Source organism: Artibeus jamaicensis, unplaced genomic scaffold, assembly GCF_021234435.1.
Source record: "Artibeus jamaicensis isolate MK-2021 breed Jamaican fruit bat unplaced genomic scaffold, CSHL_Jam_final contig_519, whole genome shotgun sequence".
NCBI classification, from domain to species: domain Eukaryota; kingdom Metazoa; phylum Chordata; class Mammalia; order Chiroptera; family Phyllostomidae; genus Artibeus; species Artibeus jamaicensis.
In genome coordinates this window covers 56,410,672-56,430,074 of record NW_026521871.1, presented here as the reverse complement: position 1 = coordinate 56,430,074, position 19,403 = coordinate 56,410,672, and the positions used below count along the sequence as shown (strand labels likewise).

The 19,403-nt window shown below is 53.7% G+C and overlaps 1 protein-coding gene and 1 long non-coding RNA gene across 2 annotated transcripts in view; one reads left to right on the top strand and one right to left on the bottom strand.

The window, feature by feature from the left end:
• Positions 1-11,658, top strand: part of ARL8B (ADP ribosylation factor like GTPase 8B) — a 27,293-nt gene extending 15,635 nt beyond the window's left edge. The window contains exons 2-7 of the mRNA XM_037128495.2: positions 2,569-2,649; positions 4,133-4,206; positions 4,600-4,693; positions 6,673-6,740; positions 6,987-7,057; positions 10,754-11,658. Of these exons, the coding sequence (XP_036984390.1) occupies positions 2,569-2,649; positions 4,133-4,206; positions 4,600-4,693; positions 6,673-6,740; positions 6,987-7,057; positions 10,754-10,803 (438 nt within the window). The 3' untranslated portion in view covers positions 10,804-11,658. The remainder of the gene's footprint in view (positions 1-2,568; positions 2,650-4,132; positions 4,207-4,599; positions 4,694-6,672; positions 6,741-6,986; positions 7,058-10,753) is intronic.
• Positions 4,689-19,292, bottom strand: LOC119036623 (uncharacterized). The gene is made up of 4 exons (XR_008392372.1): positions 19,056-19,292; positions 15,247-15,483; positions 6,965-14,595; positions 4,689-6,398 (listed from the first exon to the last, which is right to left on the bottom strand). It is a non-coding gene; the product is annotated as an uncharacterized LOC119036623 (long non-coding RNA).
• Between the last annotated feature and the right edge of the window lie 111 nt (positions 19,293-19,403).

Genomic DNA, 19,403 nt, shown 5'->3' with positions numbered 1-19,403 from the left:
ACACATTGACGTTCCTCTCCCTCTCTTTCTTCTCCCTTCCCTCTCTAAGAACAAATAACATCTTTTTTTTATTAAATCCCACACTAGAACGGCACGTTCATGGGCAACAACTGGCGTCGATGCATCATCACCACCTGGAGTCCCTAGATCTCATTAAGGTCATTTGGGGTCGTGCTTCCTGTGGGTGTGGGCAAATAAATGTGCGGTGACAGGTGTCAGTACCGCTCCCAGAGTTTTGCCTTTTCCAGAATGCCGTGTGGTCAGAACCACACGTGTAGTCTGTCCGTGTCCAGCCTTCCCTCGGACAGGCATGTAGGGCTTCTCCGCATGCTCCTGGCAGCTCATGTCTTTCAGGGCTGAGTACCGCCCCACTGCCCGACGTGCGTGGGATGTTTGCCAGTCCCCTGCTGCAGGGCGGCCCGGCTGCGTCCTCGCTGGGGCAGCTGTGGACAAAGCCACTCCGACCTTCCGTGTTCGGGTTTTGGGTGGACGTGGTGCTCCACTCCTTTGGGAGCACAGTGGTCAGAGCGTGGGGCCCGGGCATGTTTGGTTGTGTGGGAAGCCACTGAACTGTCTTCCGAGCAGCTGCTCCGGTCTGTGTCCCTCCAGCAATGAACAGGAGTCCCTGCTGCTCCGAGTCCAGGGGGGTCCGCGCTCGTGGCCAGCGCCCCCCCCCCTGCACTGGTACGTCGTTTTAATTTGCTCGCCCCTGACGCCGCGGGATGGAAGCGTCTCTTCCTGGGCTCCTTGGCCGTCTGTGGTCTGCGGTGGGTCCTCTGGTGAGGTCTTTGGCTTCTCTCGTGATTGGGCTGTTTTCGTACAGTGAGTCATCGGAGCCCTGGTGTGCAGGGGGCCGCAGTCCTTTATCGGGTGTTGCTGCCGCACGCACTGTCTCCTGCTCTGTGGCCGGTCTCTCTCAGGACTGTCCCTTGCAGCGCAGGCGGTTTTTCATTTGAGTGAAGTCCAGCTTCAGTCCATTCATTAGTCCGTTCCATGGGTCATGCCTTTGGTGCTGCTTTTGCCAGTTTTTAAAGTCGCGGTCATTTTTGGTGTTACATTATGACTAGTTTTATACACGTAGTCCTGACGTGACTAGATCTCCGAGTGTGAACCATATGTGAAAGTTGCGAGAACTGCAGTGTCCAGTGCTAATGGAAGTGGTACGTACGGCCCTGTGCACACCTGTTTGAAGTTAGCCCAGACTCCACGGAATGGGGCGGGGTAGGACTGGTGGAGTTGTGTAGCGGAAGTCGGCGTGAGAGTGGGGCTCGGTGCACAGGACTCAGGGAGCCGGGCCGCGTGTAGCCCAGCTGGGCGGGGTCACAGCTGGCAGGCCGCCACTGTCGGGGCCTTGGAAGTAGTTGTGCTTGTCTACATAGTTCTTGCTTGAGGTATGTCATGATCTGGGCTGTTCCCTGAAAAATTAGTGTTTGGTACATAAAATGTGTAAATACGGGTATATAAAGTCCGTGTTAACTGTGCCTCATTGGGTGCCCTTCACAGTCACAGTCAAAGTAAGGACTAGGACGGCCCTGACCAGGTAGCCCAGTTGGTTCAAGCGTCCCACACACCAGAAGGTGGCTTGTTTGGTCTCCAGTCGGGGTGTGTGTGAGAGACTCCAAGTTTCTCTCTCTGACTCTCTCCCTGCCTTCCTCTCTCTAAAAACCAATAAAGGGAATTTTGAAAAAAATAAGGAATACAATAAGAAATGTGGAAGCTCTAATGAGAATTGTGATACTTCACTGAAGAATATAAAAGACTGGAATGTTTGAGTTGATAGACCGTGTCCCTGGATGGAGGGGCCTGGTGGTGGTTAAATGTCATCAGTTCTGAGCTTTGTTTGGAGTGTGCAGGATGAGCCTGGGCAGCTCCAGGAACGTTCCAGACCCGCCAGTGACCCGCGCCGTCCTGGGGAACGCAGGGCTGCGGTGCGGGGCTCGCTGGGTGCGGGTGTTGAAACGAGGACTGCGGTGGCGGTCGGTTATCCGTTTGAAAACAGGCAGCTTTCTTGTACCATATTATCAAGTTTTTAATTTGAAAAAGTCACACAAATGCTGTCAGAAAGTGTCTGATTTTAGTCTTAGGACAGGAAGGTAATGAACAAAAGAGCAGAAATGGTTACATAAAGGAGACTTTATGACAAAACATTTTACAAGCCTTGTTAAAAGAAATACTCGGGAAAGCTGTTGAATTTCAACAGCAATTGTCAAAATAACAAACACTAAAAATGGAGAAACTGAAGTTTTACTTCTGACTTTTACTTTGTGAAAAGGTGTGTGTGTGTGTAGGGGGGGATTAATACATTTTCATATGTAGTCATACGACATTTCCTTTTTTTACACTTAAGGAAATAAGTAAAAAAAATTCCCTAGTTTCAGAACTGTTTTTCTCTAATGGGAGACGTTTCTCTGGTGTCCAGGTGCGAACAGGGCACCGCCCTCTCCAACAGCAGTGGCTGTGGGCACCGGTCCTAAGGCGTGAGTGACTTGCACAGGCAGCGCAGAAGCAATGTTGGCGCTGGGGGGTCACCGGCGACTGTGCTGACCCTGCGTGTCTTCTTCCTTGCAGTCGGGCCAGTTCAGCGAGGACATGATACCCACGGTGGGCTTCAACATGAGGAAGGTGACTAAAGGGAACGTCACGATAAAGGTGCGTCACCCTCACGCCAGGCTCCACGCGCTGCTCGCGTGTGCAGCCGAGCGCGCTTCTGTTGGCTGCTTTTTCGTGAGTGTTACTGTTCTTAACTGGTGAACGGCCTCTTCCGGAGTGTGAGTGGTTTGTGCCTTTTTCTCCCTCTGATGGTAAGCATCAAATGGTAAATGCCCAGAGAAAACTTAGCCTGTGGGTTGGCAGAGTTAATTATTTGGGATTTAGATGGTCCTGGGAATAAAAAACCTGCTCTTCAGAGCTTTTGGAATGTGGTATTACATTATTTCATGGGCAAATTGTATTTTGAAAAATAATAACGTACTATTTATAACATTGGTAATTTAGTATATTTGTAGTAGCAAAGGTGGTAACCTCATGTTCCCTTTCTTGACTACTAAGCCTGCAAATTAAAACTATAAAGTGGGGGAAGTGGCTGATGTAACGCACTTCAGCCTTGACAGCGAGTTGGACCATCTGTCAGGGGCTGCACTGGGGTTTCGGTTTTGGTGGGCCGGGCTGGTTCAGTGGTTCAAGGCCATGTTGGCTGAGTTCTCAAGGCAGCTTCTCGGGCAGAGGTTCTGACCCTCTGTCCCCAGGGCCAAAGCTGGAGGGGATGCCTTTGAAGATAAGCACCACAACCGGGCTTTTATGGACTACATCATCTGGAATGGCAGCCACAGTAATGAAATCACTGTGGTGGTAGCTCTTATATGGGTCAGATCATTTCACAGCAGAGAAGCACCCAGGCAGAAACACTGGCTGTGCCACTCACAGAACAGTTAAAAACAGTCAGGCATTAATCTGCGCCCCATTAGATGGTGAAGCCATGATGGGTTACGAATGAAGCGTTTTCTGTGTGGGCCCTCAGATCCAGGGGATGCATGGGCCTGAAGGTTCGGGGGGTGTCATGTTAAAGGTGTAGACAGCAGTTCCCCTGTCCGCTGTCTCAGTTACCTGTGATCAGCCACAGTCTGAAAACATTACATGGAAAACAGCAGAAATAAGCAATTCATCAGCTTCAGATCGTGGGCCATCTGATGAAGCCTGTGCCCTCCCTCTCTGTCCCACGCAGGATGTGAGTCCTCCCCGCGTCTGTCACATCCACCCTGGATGCACTGCCCGCCCCTCAGTCACTCACAGGTGTTGTTCTGTTTCGTCATCACTTAGTGTGTGGGACGCATTCCCTATAGGCGTGGAAGGACTGCCGCACTTTTAGTCTTGAGAATGTGTTGGTCAACAGGCAAAAAAAAAAAACACTGCACGGAAACTAAATCTTTGCTCAGGTAGACTTACTAGAGTCAGTGTGAATATATTAAGTGTGAGCTTCAGGTTTAGAAGCAGCCGCAGGAACGTCCAGATTAAGAGCCTGTTGAGCTCCAGTTTCTCAGGAGCAGTTTGGCTTGTGGTGAAGAGGAGCGCAGGGTCCCGCACTGGCCCTGCCCATGTCGCCGGGCCCCGTGCTGAGTGTCTGTCTCGTCTGCAGATCTGGGACATCGGCGGGCAGCCCCGGTTCCGGAGCATGTGGGAGCGGTACTGCCGCGGCGTCAACGCCATTGTGTGAGCACGTCCTCGGGTCGGCGGGCTTCGGGCGGTGAGGGGGGCACTTGTCTTTGATACTTCCAGGGGCTCACTTCTTTATTTCTGGCAATGACAGTCTTTCCTAGATGTCTTGTTAGTGTAATTCAAGAGACGTCAAAGTACTTGATCATAGAGTGAGCGTTTTATCTCTGCTGTTTATTTGTCACCTCCGAGCCAGGGGACGCAAATGTGTTGCTGTCATGTACTAGCTCCTAAGAACAGTCTTATTTTTAAACTATTTTAGGGTGAGGAGCTTATCTTTATCTAGGGTTTTATTTTGATTAACAATTTCAGTAGTGTAACTCAACATTTTTCATATCAATTGTGATCCTGAAAGATTATGGCATATTGAGATCGCTTTGTTTTCTTAAGGTACATGATAGATGCTGCAGATCGGGAAAAGATAGAAGCCTCTCGAAACGAACTACATAATCTTCTAGATAAACCACAGTTACAAGGAATCCCAGTAAGTACAGAGTGCTCGTTATTTTACATTGCATATACTGTCTGTAACTTACCATATTACTAGGAGTATATGACAGTGTCTGGTTACATTATGATTGATGTCAGTAAAATGTCATCTGTTCTACAGTCTGGGAGGCTTGGCAGACTGAGCACTGCCGTGCTCTCCTGACCAGCCCTGTACTAAGCCGTGTGCAGCAGGGGCCGCGCTCAGCGCGGGGGGCAGCAGAGCACACAGCATCTCGGAGCCTGTGGTCTAGTGGGAGAGGGAGGCCTGGAGTGCCGGGCTGGCGGCGCCGGGACCAGTGCTGCGTGGGAGCGGGGTGCGCCAGGGGGAGGGGAGCGGGGACGCTCTGCAGAGGCGACCCTCCAGCTGAGGTGTGAGCGCTGTGTGGAGGAGGCTCCTTGGTGGGGGGAGGTGGGGCCCGGAGAGGAGGCACATCCCGGGCAGCAGGGTGGGGGCTCGGGGCCTGTGCGGCTGCAGGGGCACTGGGGGAGGCGTGGCGTGCGCTGGACTGGGTGGGAAGCCGCTGTAGTGTTGTAGTGTTGTAAGTGATCGGATGCATTATTTAAATCCGGACTGCACTTGAAGGGCGGACCGTGCGGAGGACAGCATGGCAGCTGTTGAAGTCTCAACGGGGGACAGCACCATAGTTGCAGGTGGTGGTGGCAGGACGGTGCAGTGGGGACAGATGTCAGCGACGTCTAGGAGCCCGGCCCTCCGACTGAGCCCGGGGGAGAAGGGAAGACACGGGAACAGGCCCTAGTTCCCTGTGTAGTTGGGTGGGAGATGGCGCCGCTGGTTGACTGAAGAGGTGCTGGCAGAGGATTGGGCTCCGGCCTCACGGCAAGCCCACGGGTGTCGGGGACTTGGAGTGGGCCACCTCAGTTAATCCTCGCAGCAGCGTGAGTTGGTGCTGTTGTCCCTCCTCTACCACAGTTGTTTCTCAGGCCGCGTGGCCACTAGTGTGTTGCACAGCCGGATTCTGAATGCGTGTCTGCCAGACTCTTCCCTCCACGATACAGACCTGTGGCGTGTGCCACGAGTGGGGTCAGTCTCGTGGCTGCACTGTCAGGGCTCTCGGCACCCCTGGCGGAGAGGCAGCACCCTCTCCTGTCGGGAGGGCTTTGCTCTTCCTGCTTCCCTGCAGCCCAGGCTGCGTGGTCAGGGCTGTGGGGGTCCCAGATCGAGTGTCGGGCGCCAGCAGACGGGAGAGCAGAGCCAGAAAGGGGGTCAGGAGGCAGGAGGTCCTTGAATGTGGGGAGAGGGCTGAGACGCCAGGCAGCCGCATCCGCGACAGCCAATCGCAGGCGAGCGTGGTGGAGCGTCAGAGGACAGGCGGGCCGTGGCGAGGCGACTCAGTCGGTCAGCGAGTCATCCGGGCACCGTGGGGTTGCCAGTCCCTTCTCTGGTTGGGCCCCGGGTGGGAGGCAACCGGTCTGGTCTCTCCTCAGTGTTTCCCTCCCCGCCTTCCTCTCGCAAATCAATCAGTTAAAAAAAACAAAGGAAAGAATAGAAGAACCGGCACCATAGGCTGAGAGCAGTTTCAGTGGAGGGCGGCGGCCACACAGACTAATGAGTGTCCGCGCTGCGGACTCCGCAGTGAACAGCAGCCTGAACAACCGAGTGGGGGGAGCTGCCACCACCCGAACACGTTGCAGTGTGAGGGCCTGTGGCGGCATTTCCGCTGCTTTTAAAGATTTGATTTCTTTTCAGAGAGAGGGGAAGGGGGGAGACAGGGAGATAAACATCAATCAGTTGCCTCTCACACACACCCCAACAGGGGACCTGGCCCACAGCCCAGGCCTGTGCCCAGATGAGGAATCGAACCTGTGGCCTACGGTTTGCAGGACGACGCCCAGCCCACTGAGCCCCACCAGCCAGGGCAGCATTCTCACTTTAGCATCTACACAGAGGAATACGATGTGCTTCTGTGGCATGTTCTTATGTTAAGTTTACTCTTAACATTTTTCTCTTTACAGGTGCTAGTCCTTGGGAACAAGAGAGATCTCCCTAATGCCTTGGATGAGAAACAGCTCATTGAAAAAATGTATGTCTTAGAGTGGGTGATGGAGTTTGGGTTTCAAAGTTGGTTCTAAAGTGCACTGTTTTGCCCACCACTTGGTTTAGCATCGCAATGCCGCACCTTTCGGTGCTGGTCCGGCCCTGCCACTGCTGTAGCAGTAAAGCAACTTCTGCAGCTCAGTCATGGACATGCAAGTGGAATCGGGCAAAGAGTGACAGGGAAGACAGCTGTTCCCCGCACAGACTCACCTCTCCGTTCTGCTTCTTGCAGGAACCTGTCTGCCATTCAGGATAGAGAAATCTGCTGCTATTCAATTTCTTGCAAAGAAAAGGATAATATAGGTAAGAAATGACAGGTGTTTTTGTTGGAAGAAAGTGTTATCACTGGAAGGGGTGTCTAAAGATATTTCTGTTTATTATCCCCATTTGTGTTTAAGTGACTTTCTTTATACAGCACAGTTGCCTTCGCCGGAGGAAAAGAGTAGACGTTATACCCTTCAACAGCCGGGACTCGTCCCGAGTCTGGTCTGCACTATGTAAAGGGGCCGGTGCAGTAGAGACACCAAATTAAGCAAATGGGGTATTGAGCCATTGCGTTAATTTTTACGCAGCTAGTGTCTGGCTGTGCTTTATAACACAATGACATTCTTGAAATGAGACCACACAAAGGTTGGCCCACAAGCGTTGTAACAAGCTCTAATTTATGGAACCACTTTGTCACTGAAACGTGCTCTTGCTCCATTGGAGAAGGAAAGCCCCAAATGCCCCTTATCTACTAACGGGCTAGTTTCCCAGGACCCCCATAGCAAAGTGCCACAGACCGGGTGGCATAAAACAGCATGTTCCTTCCAGTTCATGAGGCCAGATGGCTGTCATGAAGGTGTGGCCCTCCGACGGCCCAGGGAGGTGCCTCCCCTTCTCTAACGGGGGCGGGGGGGTTGCTGGCTGTCCGGGCTCGCCCAGGCTTGCAGACGCACCTCGAGTCTCTGCCTCCGGCCTCAGGTGCTCACGCGGCCCTGTCCCCTGCGCGCCCGTTTTCTCTTCCCACAAGGACGCGTCACTGCGGTAGGTGCCCATGTGATCAGTGCGACCTTGGTCGTAACTGAGCACCTCTGCAGAGACCCTGTGTCCAAGTAAATCCTGGGTTTCTGGGCGGCTGTGACGTTTTAGGGGACACTGCTCAGTCGGAGTCCTTGAAGAATAATTTTCAGTCCAGAGTCCTTGAAGAATAAGTATGCATGGCTTGGCTTTCATCTCTTAGCTAAAAATAGGTAAGGGATTATTTAATAAGCAAAAGTGTATTGAAGTAAAGTGCAGTGAATAGGGCCAAAGTAGTGTGCTTTACAGATATTCTGGTCTTTTGCCTTTAGTCCTCATTCAATATTGGTTCTCATCCTACTTACCTTTGTTCCCCGAGTCAGTCCCAGTCTGTACCCCAACTCCCTCCTCAGTCCCCCAGGAGTTTTTCTGGCTGGTCCAGGGCCTCCTTGAAAGAGCGCCCAAGGCTGCCCGAGCCCAGCACCTGCTGGAGGGCACGGAGCCACCTCTGTGGGATGAGCAGAGTAGGGACTTGATACACTCCAGAGCGGACTGTTCGAGCATTTAAGGTTTATTTTTAATTCTCTTTTCCTATGTTGGGGGAAACTCCTATTCGATTTTAAGTTGTGCCTCCGAGCGAGCACGGGCTCACACATGAGCAGCTCCCAGGAGGGGCTTCCACAGCAGAGGGCCGGCAGTGTCTGGAGACAAGTGGGTCGGCACGACGCCGAGGGCGGCGCTGGCGTCTGGGGGCGGAGACCAGGCCCAGGTGCTGTGAGCACCCTGCAGACCCCGCAGCGAACACCTGTGCAGCCCGAATGTCTGGGACGAGGCTGCGTGGCCCTGTTCCGTCCCAGCCCTCACTGTCAGCACATTGCGCCCTCCGTAAGTCCCGTGTCCCCTTGTACTTACTAATTCCTAGGATGGAGGGACGTTTTTGAAAGGAGGAAAAAAACCTTTGTTTTTCCAACCATGATAAAGTAGCCGGGGGCTTCCCTGAAGAGCGTCTCTGGGGGGCGTGTGTGCAGCACAGGCAGGGGGCTGGCGAGAACCGCCCCCCGCCCCGCGTGTGCCGTGAAGCCCACTGCCAGCAGGACGTCCCTGGGCCCACGGAGGAGAGGGAGCCGCTCACTGTTCACCCGGCTCAGAACAAGGAGTCTGTGGGTCGGAATGCCTGCGTATTCGAAGTGGAACTACAACTAGCAGCCAAGTCGATGACACTTGGGTGTTCAGGGCAGAACATCCTTCTTAACTGTGGCGTCTGTAGCACATTTCAGTATCACATTTATCAGTTTCCAAATTGCTCCAGAAAGGGCACATGCCCGTCTGTCACACTCCCCGCCCCCGAGAGTGGCACAGGAAGTGCTGTCGTTGGTCATGTGTCCTCTGACCCCACGTGGAACAGGTCACTGCTGGCAGGCTGGTCTCTGCAGAGGTGGCTCACAGCTGTGGCCCTTTTCGTCTAGTCTTAGGGATCCCTCTGTCCAGTGTCCATGAGTTTTTTGTTTTGGTTTTTATTTTTCCAGTGAATTTCAGAAATACTTAAACCTGGTCAGTCCACGTTCAGACCCACCTTCCTCCCATTGAGTTCTATGAGTGTGGCTTTGCTCTCTCTGCAGGCTGTCCCCACACCTTGGGCAGTCATGTGGGTTCCCCTCACCGCCCGCCTGGGCGCTGTCGTGTGGCACGTGAGCGGGGATCTGCCCTCACCCTTGGGCTTGGAGAGCGGCGCTGCCTCTGCCAGACGCCCACACACAGCTCACATGCCTGATGTGCTTGCGAGAACTCGAGGGCAGGAATCCAGTGTTTGGACTCAGCTGGCGTCTCTTCTTGTCTCAGTGCTTTTCCTGGCCAACCTTGGGGCCGTGGTCTCGGGCCACCCGTGTGGCGGTGTCCTGCAGGTCCCCGTCTCCTCCGCAGACCTGTGTGGCTAAACTGCTCCTGGGCCCATGTGCCTGCGACCGTGCCCCGTCATCATTTTTGAAGGCTCTTCTCCCTCCATCACCGAGCCGCTCAGCAGCTCCGTGACACACTCCTTCAGACCAGAAGGTCCTCTGCACCAGTGCCTGTCATCCCCCATCTTGATCGCTCATCCCCCCCCCCCACGCCCACTGCACTTGGCTTGCTTCCGGCCTTTGTCACCACACTGTCCCCATCGATGGTCCGTAGCCCGGCAGCCCTTCCGGTACCAGTGTTGATCTCCCTGAACAAACCGATAGTCTCCCTGCTTAAAGCTCTCCAGCAGCTCTTTGTTGGCATGAGGAGAACACCCAGATTTCTAGTGTCTTACCATGACACATGGGTCCCCGGGCTCCCTCTAGCCCTGCGGTCCTCGGCAGGGGACCCTCGGTAGTGTCTGAAGGGGTGACAGGGCGCGACACCTGAGGGAGGATGGTGATGGTGGCACATGGTGGGGAAGGCCATGGGGGTGCAGACACCCCACCGTGCAAGGGGAGGGGCGTCCTCCCACCCAGCAGAGCTAACCAGCCCCGTGGCCAAAGGGGCAGTGGGAACCCCTGCTCTAGCCTGAGCGGTGAGTGGCACCCCACCCCGCCCTCGGCTTCAGCCACATCAGAACACTTCCCGTCCACCCAGAGCTCCGTACAGTTTCCTCTGCCTGGCATTCTGTGGGGCGGCCCCCAACCCCAAGTGGATGCTCACGTGTGTCCCGACCATGGTACTAGAGGCTTGTCAAGGGCAGAGAGGACGTCTCTTGGAGCTGTGTTCCTAGACTTCACGTGCAGTACCTGATTTCACAGGCAGTCCGTGAGTTTCTGAATGAACTGAAGGAGGCCCGAGTGTTCTCCACAGTGCAAACCAGACTCCTCGGTCCTCGTTCCTCGGTGGTCTCCTTAAGACCCAGAGGACGGCAGCAGCGGTGCAAGGGCATAAGGGCGGAACAGGGCAGGCCCACGTGGCATGGGCTGCACCTTAAACATTCTCTCCAATGTTTCGCTTCTTAACTGTGGTGTCTTACTGCCTTTTTCCCTTCATCTTTAGATATCACACTTCAGTGGCTTATTCAACATTCAAAGTCTAGAAGAAGCTGAAAAGCATCCCCCGAAGTCTTCCAGTCCTTCCGGCTGTAATCCTAGAATTATTGTCCGTTCCTCCGAAGTACTTCCTAGAACACGGTCCTTCCTAAACCCAAGAAATTGCCTTTTTCCGAGTTTATTTCTCATGTGCACTGCTGAAGACGTGTGTCTCTAACCCTTCATACAGAACCCAGAGTCAGCCTGAGTCGCCATGGTCAAGTCCGCACACACAGAGCTGCTCACACACGCTTGTTTCACACGGTGTGTGGAGCTTTTTTAAAAAACATACTTTTGACCATCTTAAATCAAGAAAATTGCACATTTCTGTTCCGGTCTTTCTGGGCCAGATTTTTATATTGGTTTTGGTAAACGTCTGTCTGATATTTCACTGTAGAGTCTAGTAGCCTCTCACCGGTACTGACCTGACCCAGCATGGAATTTCTAGTGCCACGCCCAGCATTTAGGGAGCCTGCAGCCGAGTTGTGGGGGTGTGGGCGTGGCGTTTCCACCGCCCACCAGCGCATGCGCGATGTCTCACTGTTCACTTTAGCAGCTTTGGGGACGGCCTTCGCGGCGGGGGCATAGGCGCTGGGCCAGGGTCGCTGGCTCTTCGCACGGGTGTCGTCTTGCGTGGTGAGGTTTTTACTCTGCTTCCTGCGACTTCTTCACCACCAGGAAGCAGCAGGGGGCATGCGGGGGGCCTGAGTAAGGCATGCTGTTTTGTATCTGTCCAGATCATTACTTCTCTATTTCTTCTCTTTTTTTGCTGGTTCAACACACTTTTGAGGGTTTGGGAACGGAAGAGTCCCACAGAAGCTTTATGAGTTCAGAGTGTTCCGGCCAATGCAATAAAGCGTGTTCAGAATGTCAGACTCGCCTCTTTCCGTCTCCATCACTCACGTCTGTGCGGCCGCATGGCTCTCCACATGCCTGACCTCTCGTGTGGGGCATGCGGCCAGCTCACACGGCGCAGACACTCGTAAACAGAAAGTCCTGCCCACTCTGTCTCACTGATGGCAAGCCCAGCGCCCTTGTGCTTGGTGCCATTAGACACTGCACTCGTTGTGACGACTGGGGACTGGCCTGCCTTGTCTGACGCTGCCAGTGGAGTGTCTGCAGGTTGTCCAATGATTGGTCACACGTGGAACCGAGGGCCTGCAGTAGTTGGCTGCAGTCTCCAGGAGGCAGGGGCGTGAACACTCCACCGAGCCTGCTCTGGAGCCGAGTGGTCTCCAGTTCCTAAGGGGACATGTTCCCACTTACGCACGCGTGAACGGGCTCATGAGACCACTCGGGGTAGGTGCAAGTGAGGCTCGCCCGCCTCTGGGTGGCCCCGCAGTCCCGCGGCCTCACCCCTTTGGCCGTGCTACGCCTGCAGGCACTGTGCTTCGCACACACGGCGAGTCCTCCCATGAACTCCCACTTTCCTTTGTGGACTGCCACTGCCATAACACTCTCATGCACACGCAACCACACCGTGTTGCACAGGTACCACTTGTGTTCTCCGGCCACCTCCTCACGAGTAGAGTCACGGCTCTTCACATTGTGTCCTCGTTCTTTGAAGCGTGTTACATGCTCCCCGACAGGGCGGACAGCTCTGTGGGTCGAGGGACGGCTGCATTCACTGCTGGGGCTCCACCCCAGGCGCGGCTGCTGTGAGCCGTGCTTGGCACGTGGCGCCGAGCTCGTGCCTGGAAGGAGGAACCGGGACTGGACTGCGTGGCTGTAGGGGCCGCGTGAGTGCACGACTGGACCTGTGGCTCAACCTGAACGCGCTCCTGTGTCTGTCCGTTGCTTTCAGCTTTTCGGGACACCCAGACACCACCACCCCCATTCTCCCGTGCATTAACCTCTGCATGTGAAAACTTTGCAGTTACTGAACTCTGTAAATACGTGAATTTTCTATTTAGGTGGATGCATTTTCATCTGTTTACTGCTCTTCTCAGCTTTATTCAATAAACTTGCATTTTGAGGGTTGTATTGACAGTTTTAAACTGAAGCGTGCGTGTCATGGCGGAGGGTGCGCTCCTGCCGGGCGGAGGCGGAGAAGGGAGTTTCTCTGAGCAGGGGCCATGGGTCGTGGGCCGTGGGCCGTGGGCTGGGAGAAGCCAGCTCAGCTAGCAAGGGACGGGTCTGTCGGCTCGTTCAAAAAGAAATAAACTTTAAAATGCCCATGTGATTGGAACTTCCTTTTTAGGGTGGGTACCACGGGTGCTAGGGCTCGTAAACCGTCAGGACACAGCAAATTTACGACCTTTAAAGTGGCAAGAGCTAGTTCAGCACCTTATAATCCAGTTGTTTTAAAAACCACATCAAAACTCTACTAGTAAACAAACTGCAAGTCATGCCTCCTTCAGCTCCAGAAAGAAAATACTCAGACCAGTTTTCCCAGGTGAGGCGGTTGGCCCCCTCCGCCCGTGCACCTGCCATCTCCTGCACTGCAGACGCGAACCTTCGTCTCCCGGAGCGGTTGGAGGAGTGGTGGGGTCTGTTTTTACCCAGGGCTGAGTTCCACCTGGCTCCTTCTGTGAGTTACACTGCCCGTCTGCACAGCCAAACCTGCCAGCCGGTCAGACGTATGACCTCGCAGCTCGGGGACCGGAGTCCCTAGGCTGTGAGGGTAAAATTCCCCCGTTGACTTGGGGGAGCCATTTAGTCGAGCCATCACGTTGGCCCTGCTCTCACCGCCCTCCAATCCAAGCGGTTTGTGAAGGTGAGAGAGAGGGTGTGGGGTCGGGGTATGAAATTAGCTTACTTCACCCTTGATTCTAAGTTTATATCTGACTCTGGAAACTGAGACTTCTAAAATTAGTCTCTCTGACTGTCAGGTAAACTGGCCACACTGGCCGGGGGCCACTGCAGGTGGTGCTCACCGTCCTGGCTGAGGGACTCGTCACCTGTGTGTTCATCCCACCCCGAGGGTTCCGTCGCGCTGACATCCGGTGGAGTTGGCCACTCCGGCCCCCCGGGCCTGGCCGACTGTGGCTGGCGTGGAAGTTTCAGTCCACCGTCGCCAGCACCATAGCTGTCATGTCCATTCAGCCAAATGACTTCCTTGAAGTCACCACTTCCTCTGAGGACACCACTGTGTTGAGAATTTGAAATGTCTTCGTTGTGTTACGAGTCTCGGAGGGGGTGCCCTCTGTGACATGTGTGGTCAGCAAAGACACTGAAAAGGAGGGCAGCGAAGCAGCACCTGCCCCGCCGACCGCCCTTAGACGAGCCGTTCCACAAACGCACACCCGGCCGCAGCCCCTGCAGGTGCTTCCTGTTCACCTGTGAACACCCTCCCCACGGTTTTTGTAAAATTCAGCCGCTCAGCAAAACGGGCACTTTGGAGCGGCTGCTGCCTCTTGGATGTTCTCGGGGAGGCAGAGGCAATGGCGCAGGTCGTTGGTACACTAGGCGCAAAGCCCAGGGTAGGTCCGCAGCCGGCAGGCGGCCGCCCCTCATTGCTGTGTCCCTGCCGCCCCGCCCTCAGTAAGGCACACCTACCCGAAAATGTTGAGGCAGCGCTGATTAAGGAAATTCAGGTTTCCCGGCAGGAACGGGCCAGGGAAGGTACTTCAGCCCAGCTTTCTACTGGGGCATCATTCATAAAAGAAAGGGATGGAGCAGAAACGAATCCCCATCTGGGGATGTTCACGGAGCCTGGCTCCATCGACGAGCACTGGGACCCACCAGCTTGCTCCCGCGCTGGTGACTGTGTGACTGCCAAGGTGCTGGGCCCCCTCTGCCCCCGTCATTTCCTGTAGAGAATTTCTTCCACTAACCGGCCGTGGTTCTAGCAGCCTAGAGATTTGGACTCTGGTCAAACAGGAGAGAAATGAAAATGCCAACTTACCCTAGTGAATGTTATTGTTGCATGTTTCTCCCCCTGGAAAGTAATGCAAAACACAGAAATGTTTACATTAAGGGCTGGAGACCACAGGCATTTTGCAAAGTGATACAATAACGTTTTGAGCGTGCTCTATTTAAAGCCGTTTAAGAAGGTGAAAGCAGAACTGTATATTGGTGTACAGTGTGGACAAATACATCCCAGTTTGGGGGTGAACCATGCAGGGGGTGTCCAACATCTTGGCATCTCTGGGCTGCACTGAAATTGGAGTTGTCTTGGGCCACACATTAAATACACAAACACTAACGGAAACTGAGCTGCAAAAAAAAGGGTTTTAAGTAAATTTATGATTCTGTGTCAGGCTGCATTCATAGCCACCCGGGCTGAGTGTGGGCTGCGGGCCGAGGATTGGACACCCCTGGAAGAACTAACGTTTAACACTTCATAGCTGCTGCATCGCTAGTTTCTGCTAGAGAACCCTGGACCAGTTTTCGGAAGCTGCTTCCTTTGACCGTAATGAGGGCAGAGGTGGGGGTTGGGGGGAGAGTTGGGGGGAGACAGCAGAGCCCTTGCCTGCCCTTTTGAACATGGCAAGTAGGATGCGGAGGGCTGCTACTTACGTTCTCTCCTCCAGCCAGCTCCTCGGTAACCCTGGAGGGGTTGTGGACCCTGAGCTTTGTAAATCTGTATCCTTTCTAGTTACCCAGCACTTGAATTGGGTGTTTCCTGTTCTGTTGGTATCATTCTCCAGGGAGAAAGGACTTGCTGTTATTTGCCATGACACCAGCTAATCCGTGAAAGCACCAGTTCACCCCGCCCTGGAAAGGGGGTCGATCTGATCCAGAAGCATCAGTAACCTAAGGGCACAAGACACGGGGGTAAACCTCAGTTCTTGATGGGTAAGGGCTGCTCCTGATTCAGTGGGACAGTAAGCTCACCACTATCTTTATTTGGGAACACACTGATTTTTAACAGTTAAGTCCCATAATTCAAAATTAAAAATACATAAAAGACACAAGCTCTGGACCCCACCCACGATTGAGTGAGCACCACCCTGGCCTTACAGGGAACCCTGGTATCAGTTTCTTACTCGTGACAAGCGAGTAGAAGTACGCAGGCTCTTGTTTAATCCCTCTCTGACACCGAAGGCAGTGCACCAATCGCCCACACCTGTCCTCCCGTCGCCTGTCCTGGGACCTTCCCACAGCTGCAGAGCAGGTTCCTCGACCCTTTCACGACAGCCTGCCTCCCACGGGTGTGGGTCTCACGGTGGGGACTGGGGGTCTAGTGACCGGCCCCACTGACAGACACTCGGGTGTTTGTAACCTCTCGCTCTTCAGCATTAACCGCAGTGGATGGTGGCGTGCGGTGCAGCCGTGCGGTGCAGCCGTGCGCAGAAGCGTGTCCGGGTGAGCGGGTAAGAGCGTTCGTACCGGTGTGGGAGCTGCCACGCGCCCTTCCCGGGCATACCAGTTGTTATTCCGACCAGCCTCCGGCCCCTGGGTCTCTCCAGCAGGGCGCTGCCAGACATGGGTTTCTGCCCATCCAATTGGTGAACAGTCATGCACTGCTCGATTTTAAACCAAATGCGCAATTTAGCTCTCATCAGGCTGTGGGAAAATACTACCTTATTTCTAGAGTTGGCTCTTCACCAAATTAATAGTGGGATTCAGGTAACCCCCCTTTTATTTATTTCTTTTTTCACTTAAGTTGATCGCCCCCTTATAAAGTACGTATATATTGCTTCAGAAAGACACAAAAATCGGTTTTAAAAGCCATCATCACATTACTTGAGTTTATAACATCATTGCTTTGGACAACAAAGTATTTCTAACTTCTTAGGGTAGGAAAACCCCTTCTTTTAATAGGCTCTGTTAACCCCGATATTTGATTCAAGCTCTGGGATCCTGGCAGGACAGAGCCTTCCGCTGGTGCTGGCTGCGGTTTAGGGACCTGGCGCGCTGACTCATGCACTCAGAGTCACGCGACTGGCTCCCAGAATGGGACTGTGCCGGTTTCCACACAATGGAAGGTGTCTTTAAAGGCACTGACACCCACGCAGGCCTTCTCACCTCCTTCATCAAAGAGGGAGACTGAACTTGGATCACCACTGGGATGTGACCGCACCCCAAAGAGACGTGGGGTGCAGTGTGGTGCCGCTGGCCCGGGCGGAGTGGGATAGAACTGCAGGACGCAGGGCCTTTTCAGCTCTTCTTGGACCGTGGTGTTTTAGCCCTTGTCCCATTTTATACTATTTTCTTAGCCCGTTTTTCCCTCCTAAAACAGTGCTTTGAAAATGGGGGGGAGGGGCGTACTTTAATTCCTCCGGCAGACCTCAGGTGTGTCTGTACCAGGTGCTCTGAACGGGCTTGGGAGTCACAGAATGAAGGGGAGTCGTCAGCGCTCACCAGGCACTGACGTCACTGCCCCATTGTCAGTGTGTGCCTTCCGTTACAGTCTCGGCCTCTCAGCCGCACAGGACTGCGAGCGCTGGCCTTGGCACCCTCGTTTCACAGGTGAGCAAACAGGTCCGGAGAAGTAACTTCTCGAGGTCACTCGGCTGGCAGAGCTATGGTTTGAACACCCCTGGTGATCGCACTTCTGAGTCTGGGTTCTTGGCTGTCGTCTTTTTGGCAGCTCCCCGAGTAAATTATTTTCCCATAGTGTATTTCAGTTTGATGTACTTCGTTTTGGATCTTTTTATCTGTCCTTCGACACTCTTGACAGATTATGTGCAGAAAAGCCCATCACAAAACTGAGTTTCTTAAAAGAACTGATTTTTCGGGCCGGGTGTCTGATTAGATACAGTGTTGTTCCAGTCTTATTTACCTTGAAGGGAGTTCTAGTCCAACCTAAAGGGCCAGCAGCAGATACTGCATTTTCATCTGGGTCAGTGTAATTCGAGCAGGAAACACTTCTGACCCTGGCCCTGCGCCCAGCCAGGCACTGATGTTGAAGACGTTGCCTGGGCTGTGGTTGGGAAGCACAGCCAGACCAGGTGGTCTGCTCTGAGGGCCAGCTGGTGGTGGTACATCTCTCGGGACGTATGTGGGAGACCTGAGCAGTCGCTCTTTTTCTGCAGAGAGCCTATTAACTCAGAGAACTTGAGCTCCCAATCCAATTTCTTCCCTTTTGGCATGTACAATAGACCTTACCTGGCTTTCTGTGATGAGTAAATGAAAACATACATGAAATATTTTGAAAACCACAAGACGTATACAACTGGCAGCTGTTGTCAGTCTTACCATAAAAAGCATCTTTCATAATTTGGGTGATTTTGTTCCACTATGAGAAGGGATTTGTTTTCATTAGACCTTGTGTTGTAATTAAATGCTTCCTCGGGCTCCTTTCCAGTCTCCCTTACACCTCCTGTGTTGCAAAAAGTCCCCTGACCCTGAGAACGTGACGAGCGTGCCACATGACAACTTTGTCATCCTCTTAGTCATCTCCCTTGGTCCCTCAGCCAGTCTGTGATTTGGGACTCCCATCAGGCCTTGCTTCCCAAGCTTCTCGGGAACCTGGCCTAACGGGCACAAAGTCTAAACTTACAGAGCAAACCTTAGCAGGCGTCACCGGATGCAGCCAACGAAAGGAAACAACCCCTGTTGAATCGTTGCAGGAAAGCCACAGCCCTTCAGAGCCAGCATGTGCGGGGTAAAGTGATCCGATCAGGGGTCTAGCCCGCACCTGAAAGGTTTGGGTACAGCTGGGCTGCAGCGCACGGGAGACACGCGGGGGGGGGGGGGGGGGCAGGAGGGGACCTGGTTCGACAGCTCCAGTGAAAATCATTGGGGGGGGGGAGGTGGCAGCATTCTCGACCCCTCCCGCACCGCCCCCGCTCCTTTCTCAAGGTCTTATTTCGAGACCAAGACAATACAACCTAACCCAGTAGTTCCTGAAATTGCCAGATGCTAAGAATCTCCCAAGAGCACTTGTTAACACGCATTCCTGGGAGCCTCCGCTGGAGTTCGGTGGGTCTGGGACCAGGTCTAAGACCGGGTCTAACTAAGACCGGGTCTAAGAACGTGTGCTTTACACTAGATGAGCGGTTCTTACAAATTAGTGTTCTAATAAAAACAGCAGGATTCAGGATAGTGTCTTGTGCAATCCGGAACTAAAAAGTGGTATTCTACCCCTTCGCTGTAAACAGGCGAGTTAAAAACCCTGCCCTTCTGGGGGAAAGGTGAAGGGATTATGAAGTACAAACCGGTAGTTACAAAATACGGGGATGTTAAAAAAAAAAAAAGCATAGGGAATATGGCCAATGTTGTAGTAATTATGTATGGTGTCAGGTGGGCACTGAAAATATCGGGGGGGGGTCACTTTGTAAAGTATACGACTGTCTAACCACACCCTTCTGATGCTGTCCCCCTGGAAGTAACATAAAATAATACTGAAAGTCAACTGTAATTGAAAAAAAATTTTTTACCTCTGCCCTTGCTATGCAGAGTAGCTCCTTCTACACAGAAATGGCCCTGTCCCTCCTCTTTCCTCACATATTTTAACTGTCACCAACCCGGACCTGCAGCTGGATGGCTCCGTCCAGTCCTAGCTCCGCCCGGCGGGTCGAGATTACGTCTCCGCCGGCGCCCTGCGAGCGCTCCCGTGCCGCGCTCCCATTGGCTGGAAGTTCCGTCGCCCGGAGTCTGAGCGGCCTCTACTCGCCACGCCAGCCGGTCGGGACTCTGGACCGCCCAGGGGTGGGGCCAGGCGCGTGGGCGTGGCCAGGCCGAGGTGTGGCCTCGGGCAGAGCGGGCGGGACTCGCGGATGTCCGGG